At 48.6% G+C, this 7,500-nt stretch overlaps 1 protein-coding gene across 1 annotated transcript in view; it reads right to left on the reverse strand.

Moving 5' to 3' along the window:
• Positions 1-7,500, reverse strand: part of LOC130386145 (unconventional myosin-Ic-like) — a gene marked incomplete at its 3' end in the record, with an annotated part of 28,323 nt that overhangs the window by 3,907 nt on the left and 16,916 nt on the right. Inside the window, exons 13-24 of the mRNA XM_056594922.1 lie at positions 7,246-7,326; positions 6,861-6,952; positions 6,572-6,666; positions 6,360-6,406; positions 5,957-6,037; positions 4,564-4,669; positions 3,765-3,882; positions 3,265-3,378; positions 1,846-1,922; positions 1,321-1,389; positions 1,088-1,172; positions 440-599 (exon numbers count right to left, since the gene is read on the reverse strand). Of these exons, the coding sequence (XP_056450897.1) occupies positions 440-599; positions 1,088-1,172; positions 1,321-1,389; positions 1,846-1,922; positions 3,265-3,378; positions 3,765-3,882; positions 4,564-4,669; positions 5,957-6,037; positions 6,360-6,406; positions 6,572-6,666; positions 6,861-6,952; positions 7,246-7,326 (1,125 nt within the window). The remainder of the gene's footprint in view (positions 1-439; positions 600-1,087; positions 1,173-1,320; positions 1,390-1,845; positions 1,923-3,264; positions 3,379-3,764; positions 3,883-4,563; positions 4,670-5,956; positions 6,038-6,359; positions 6,407-6,571; positions 6,667-6,860; positions 6,953-7,245; positions 7,327-7,500) is intronic.

A 7,500-nucleotide genomic window follows, 5' to 3' on the forward strand; every position in this document is an offset into this window, starting at 1 on the left:
TGTTCTACTAACGAGTATGTGACTAAGGAGTGTGTTCTACCAACGAGCGTGTTCTACTAACGAGTGCGTTCTACTAACAAGTCTGTTATATTAACGAGTGTGTTCTACTAACGAGTGTGTTCCACTAACTAGTGTGTTCCACTAACGAGTGTGTTCTACTAACGAGTGTGTTCTACTAACGAGTGCGTTCTACTAACTAGTCTGTTATATTAACGAGTGTGTTCTACTAACGAGTGCGTTCTACTAACTAGTCTGTTATATTAACGAGTGTGTTCTACTAACGAGTGTGTTCTACTAACGAGTGTGTTCTACTAACGAGTGTGTTCCACTGACAAGTGTGGTCCACTAACGAGTGTGTTCCACTAACGAGTGTGTTCCTCTAACGAGTGTGTTCCACTAACGAGTGTGTTCCTCTAACGAGTGTGAGACTCAGGAGTACCTGTGTGAGGGAGGGGGGCGGGGTGGGCCAGCTCTTGTCCAGCACACTGCGAGGAAGGTTCCTGCGCAGCGTCTTCAGGAAGGAGCAGCGCACGTGGTCCAGGAAGTAGTCGTTGTCGGGGCCGTACTCCTCGTGGCGGTGGATGAAGCCCTTAATCAGCCTATCAGAGCACAGGACAGGCTGCTCACACACCCCCACACGCTGAGGACTCACTTCTTCTTCTGCATCCAGTGGTTACTATGCCAGGATGTCAAGACCCACTTGTGGGGAATACCTCAGCATATTCCAGTAAAAGTTCTGTGTACTTCACTATCCTCGTGTATGGTTAATAATAATACACCGGAAAATAAATAAAAGCGAAAGGTGAAAATGTGTGTTTTGAGGGATGTTTTGAATGATGAAAGAGTGTTGGCATTGCGAATGTCGTTTGGGAGGGCATTCCAGAGGGAGGGGGCGGCGGCAGCATAATTCACTATATTTCACTATAGTCCAGCATAGTTCACTATAGTTCAGTAAAGTCCAGTATAGTTCACGATGTCTAACTATAGTCCAGCATAGTTCACTATACTTCACTATAGTTCACTATATTCCACTATAGTCCAGTATATTTCACTGTATTTCAGTAAAGTCCAGTATGTAGCCCGTTACCTTCGTATTAAGTCGGCTGCATCTCGTCGTCTTCTAGCTCTCCTGCGAGCTTTCATTCCACGCCATGCAGCCTGGATCACTATGACTGCACACACACACACACACACACACACACACACACACACACACACACACACACACACACACACACACTGTATGTATATAATGTGTATAATAGTGTTGGTGGTGAGCAGGTCCAACATGTATGTAATGTGTATAATAGTGTTACTGACCTGCGTTCCTGATGCGCTTGTACTTGGATCTCTCTCTGTATCCTCTCCACGAAGTCTGGAGGATCAACGCTGAAACACAACACAGAGACACTCCGTCACGCGCTCCATCTCTGACCCCACCCTGAGTCACTACTCAGGAGGTCTGACTCCACCCTGGGTCCCTACTCAGGAGGTCTGACTCCACCCTGAGTCCCTACTCAGGAGGTCTGACTCCACCCTGGGTCCCTACTCAGGAGGTCTTACCCCACCCTGTGTCACTACTCAGGACGTCTGACCCCACCCTGAGTCCCTACTCAGGAGGTCTGACTCCACCCTGGGTCCCTACTCAGGAGGTCTGACTCCACCCTGAGTCCCTACTCAGGAGGTCTGACTCCACCCTGGGTCCCTACTCAGGAGGTCTGACTCCACCCTGAGTCCCTACTCAGGAGGTCTGACTCCACCCTGGGTCCCTACTCAGGAGGTCTGACTCCACCCTGAGTCCCTACTCAGGAGGTCTGACTCCACCCTGAGTCCCTCGCTACTCACCGATGTCTGGCTTCTTGGCTTCGAGCTCGTCTTCGGTGGTGAACAGAGTCTTGGGCAGGCGGATGAAGATCTTGGACCTGTGGGGAGAGTTGGTCACCTCATCATCCTCATCATCAATATCATCACCTTCATCAATATTCCCAGCAGCTCCGCCCACTAGCACCATATTAGGATTCACTTCCTCCTGTTCCAGGGTATTCACTCAGTACTAGGTACCTCCTATCTCCTCTGGTACAGGGTATTCACTCAGTACTAGGTACCTCCTATCTCCTGTGTTACAGGGTATTCACTCAGTACTAGGTACCTCCTATCTCCTGTGTTACAGGGTATTCACTCAGTACTAGGTACCTCCTATCTCCTGTGTTACAGGGTATTCACTCAGTACTAGGTACCTGTCCATCTCCTGTGTTACAGGGTATTCACTCAGTACAAGGTACCTGCCCATCTCCTGTGTTACAAGGTATTCACTCAGTACTAGGTACCTGTCCATCTCCTGTGTTACAGGGTATTCACTCAGTACTAGGTACCTCCTATCTCCTGTGTTACAAGGTATTCACTCAGTACTAGGTACCTCCCATCTCCTGTGTTACAGGGTATTCACTCAGTACAAGGTACCTGCCCATCTCCTGTGTTACAAGGTATTCACTCAGTACTAGGTACCTGCCCATCTCCTGTGTTACAAGGTATTCACTCAGTACTAGGTACCTGCCCATCTCCTGTGTTACAAGGTATTCACTCAGTACTAGGTACCTCCCATCTCCTGTGTTACAGGGTATTCACTCAGTACAAGGTACCTGCCCATCTCCTGTGTTACAGGGTATTCACTCAGTACTAGGTACCTCCTATCTCCTGTGTTACAAGGTATTCACTCAGTACTAGGTACCTCCCATCTCCTGTGTTACAGGGTATTCACTCAGTACAAGGTACCTGCCCATCTCCTGTGTTACAAGGTATTCACTCAGTACTAGGTACCTGCCCATCTCCTGTGTTACAAGGTATTCACTCAGTACTAGGTACCTGTCCATCTCCTGTGTTACAGGGTATTCACTCAGTACAAGGTACCTGCCCATCTCCTGTGTTACAAGGTATTCACTCAGTACTAGGTACCTGTCCATCTCCTGTGTTACAGAATATTCACTCAGTACTAGGTACCTGCCATCTCCTGTGTTACAGGGTATTCACTCAGTACTAGGTACCTGTCCATCTCCTGTGTTACAGGGTATTCACTCAGTACTAGGTACCTGTCCATCTCCTGTGTTACAGGGTATTCACTCAGTACTAGGTACCTCCTATCTCCTGTGTTACAGGGTATTCACTCAGTACTAGGTACCTGCCATCTCCTGTGTTACAGGGTATTCACTCAGTACTAGGTACCTGTCCATCTCCTGTGTTACAGGGTATTCACTCAGTACTAGGTACCTGCCCATCTTGTACTCCTCTGGTTTGTAGCCCAGGTACTGGACCAGGGTGGAGACGCCTTCAGCCAGCTCTCCCTGCCACACGGGCCATGTCTCAGGGCACAGCGGCTTGTACCTGGAGAGACGATACGCCGTTTACATTACGTCACTGCATCACTACATCATTATGTCACTGAGTCATCATGTCATTACATCCTTACGCCATTTACATGAGGTCACTGAATCAATACATCATTCCGTCATGGCATCAATTACAATTACAATTTGGGCATTAAGCAGACGCTTTTATCCAAAGCGACCTACATCGGTTAATACACACATTGACACACCGACCATGCAAGGCGACTGAGCTGGAGCTGGGGATCCTTGGGCATCCTTACGTCCCTTCATCATGACGTCCCTGCGTCATGTCGTCACTACATCGTCATACACCATCATTATGTCACTAGGTCCTTACTACGGTAGGTCATTGCATCACTTCGTTAGGTCATAGTTCATCACCTCTGAAGGAAGGCCTCAAAGTGTCGTCGGTAGGCGAAGCCCGCCCTCCTGACGCGCAGGTTCTCCATGAGCCCCAGGTACTTCACCTGGTGTCTGACCAGCACCTCGTCGAACCGCCCTGCAGGACACAAACGGACGGCGTTAGGGGAGCCCCCAGCACCACAGCGTCTATCTGACCGCTAGGGTCACGTGGAGTCAGGGAGCAGAATCCAACCGCCACGGCTGACGTCCACCAAACCCCACGTCCACATTGAGCCAGTGACAAACCCCCAGAGTTCTGTTTCACACAGAGTGCAGAGAGCCAGAAAGGAATGAGACACACAAGGTCCACGACCTTAAAGCGTGAGTAAACTCCCTGTGTTGGATGGAATAGGACACAACAAGGTTATGAGAAATACCTTTTTGGCTGAGGGTTCTAGGAGGAGTGGGGGCATGTTTGTATGTTTATAATTCATCATGATGAGCGATGTTGCATATGAAAGGTGTTACACCATGATGCTCGAGAAGCTTGACCCTTTCTCGGATGTGGACTTCAAATTAAACCGCTGCCCAAAGCCCTCATAGCAGAGTGGAACGCTCAAAACTGGTTGGCTGGTTAAAACATTTATTATTCTCGTTTTCTACAAATGACTATCTTATTCTAGTAACAGTGAAAAAGTGTCATAGATTAATATGTTGACAATCATAGACATTTAAGCATGAACCCCCCCCCCCCCCAATTTTTTTTTATAATATTTGGATTTGGGTTCACGGTCCCTTTAAGGTGTTTGATTGACACATTGGGGGGAGGAGGGTGCACCTGGTTGCTTGGCATCGTTGGGTTTGATGCAGCGGACGTACGACGGCTCCTTAGACATCAGGGTCTCCATCAGCTTGGTCAGGCTGTTCTTAAACTGGGTGGCGGCCTGCAGAGCACCAGGACACCAGGTTACACTGCTGCTACTCAACACTGCTACTACATTACACTACTGCTACTTTACACTGCTACTCCATTGCTACGACATTACGCTACTGCTACTTTACACTGCTACTCCATTGCTACGACATTACGCTACTGCTACTTTACACTGCTACTCCATTACTACGACATTACGCTACTGCTACTTTACACTGCTACTCCATTACTACGACATTACACTACTGCTACTTTACACTGCTACTCGATTACTACGACATTACACTGCTGCTACTTTACACTGCTACTCCTTTACTACGACATTACACTACTGCTACTTTACACTGCTACTCCATTACTACTATTTTACACCACTGCTACTTTACACTGCTACTCCATTACTACGACATTACACTACTGCTACTTTACACTGCTACTCCATTACTACTATATTACACTACTGCTACTTTACACTGCTACTCCATTACTACGACATTACACTACTGCTACTTTACACTGCTACTCCATTACTACGACATTACACTACTGCTACTTTACACTGCTACTCCATTACTACTATATTACACTACTGCTACTTTACACTGCTACTCCATTACTATTACATTACACTACTGCTACTTTACACTGCTACTCCATTACTACTATATTACACCACTGCTACTTTACACTGCTACTCCATTACTACTATATTACACCACTGCTACTTTACACTGCTACTCCATTACTACTATATTACACCACTGCTACTTTACACTGCTACTCCATTACTATTACATTACACTACTGCTACTTTACACTGCTACTCCATTACTACTATATTACACCACTGCTACTTTACACTGCTACTCCATTACTACTATATTACACCACTGCTACTTTACACTGCTACCACGTCACTACAATATTACACCACTGCTACATTACACCACGGCACTACTACATTACACTATTACGTCATTACTACAACATTACACTACTGCTACATTACACTACTTCTTCATTACTATAACGTCACACTACTACATTAAACTACTTCTACTACTACATTACACTACTACTACTACATTACACTACTTTAACCTGGCTGAGCGGGGTGCGTGGGGTCGAGAGAGAGAGTGGGTGTTAGAGAGAGAGGGGAAGAGAGAGAGAGAGGGGGGCGGGGATGACAGAAGCAGGGAAAGGGAGGTTGAGCGAGATTGAGGAAGGGAACTGAAAGAGGAAGGGTAGGGGGGGAAGAGAGAGTGGGGGGGAAGGAAAGAAGGAGTACATGTCAAACCATTTCAGGACGTTTCTGGTCAACTAGTTCGCCTCTGCGGAAGCAGTGTTCCACGATGCGATTGGTAGACTGACACATGACCTGCAGAGAGTCACGAAGGTTCACATGTCATGAGAGGAAACATTGTTGTAACATAATAAAACTCTCTCTCTCTCTCTCTCTCTCTCTCTCTCTCTCTAACCCTGGACCTGGGACCAGGACCTGGTCCAGGGTTCTGACCAGAACCTATCTGGTCCAGGGTTCTGAGGGACCAGGATCTGGTCCAGGGTTCTGAGGGACCAGGACCTGGTCCAGGGTTCTGAGTGGACCAGGACCTGGTCCAGGGTTCTGAGGGATCAGGACCTGGTCCAGGGTTCTGACCAGGACCTATCTGGTCCAGGGTCGGGGGGGGCTTGGGACCCACCTCTTTCAGGCTCCTGTACAGGGTGTCGTTGTTCTTGTCCAGGAAACCTGGAGACGTCAATGATTTTGGAATCAGCGTTATCATAGGGGTCAGGGGTCAGGGTAAGGGGTCAGGGGTCAGGGTCAGGGGTCAGGGGTCAGGGTCAGGGGTCAGGGGGTTTGTGTTGGTGGTGATGGATGGATTATGATGCGGGGAGATGATTGACAGCTGACCGGTGACGGTGTAGTTGACCTCTCCAGCGTAGTGCAGCAGTCTGAACTCCTCGCGGCCCAGCACCCTGCGGGTCTTCCCATTGGCCAGCTTGTGACTACACACACACACACACACACACACACACACACACACACACACACACACACACACACACACACACACACACACACACACAAAATAATTTGTCAGAGGGTACAGTGCGTGTGTGTGTGTGTGTGTGCGTGTGTGTGCGTGAGTGTGTGTGTGTTTGTGTGTGTGCATGTGTGTGTGAGAGAAGAAGGGACTTACGTGACAAAGTGGGCGTGGCCTCCTAGCGTGTCTTCAAGCTTCTCAAGGAAGGACAGGTCACATGCCTCACCTGGCCTCACACACTCCTCGTCCTGCCACACACACACACACACACACACACACACACACACACACACACACACACACACACATACACACACACACACACACACACACACACACACACACACACACACACCTTTAACAGGTTGCTATGGAAACAACCCAACTCTCCACCAATCATAAACATGGCTACACCTGCACATCGGTGTCCATAAAAACACCTTAACCCTGCTAAGAAGCACATGGGTCGCTATGGAAACACAGGGGCAGGGATGGATACAGTGTGCGTGGGTCGCTATGGAAACGGGGACGGTTACCGTACCAGGATGGAGATGATGCCCTTGTGCTTCTCCTCGATGAGGTCACAGATGACCTTATTGTCAAAATACTGCACTGGCTCCCACTGAGGAGAGAGGAGAGAGGAGCAGGAGGGAGGAGAGAGGAGAGAGGAGAGAGGAGAGAGGAGAGAGGAGAGAGGAGGGAGGAGAGAGGAGAGGAGAGAGGTGAGAGGAGAGAGAGGTGAGAGGAGAGAGGAGAGAGGAGTGAGGAGAGAGGAGGGAGGAGAGAGGAGGGAGGA

The sequence above is a fragment of the Gadus chalcogrammus genome, chromosome 7, assembly GCF_026213295.1.
Source record: "Gadus chalcogrammus isolate NIFS_2021 chromosome 7, NIFS_Gcha_1.0, whole genome shotgun sequence".
In the NCBI taxonomy this organism is placed as follows: domain Eukaryota; kingdom Metazoa; phylum Chordata; class Actinopteri; order Gadiformes; family Gadidae; genus Gadus; species Gadus chalcogrammus.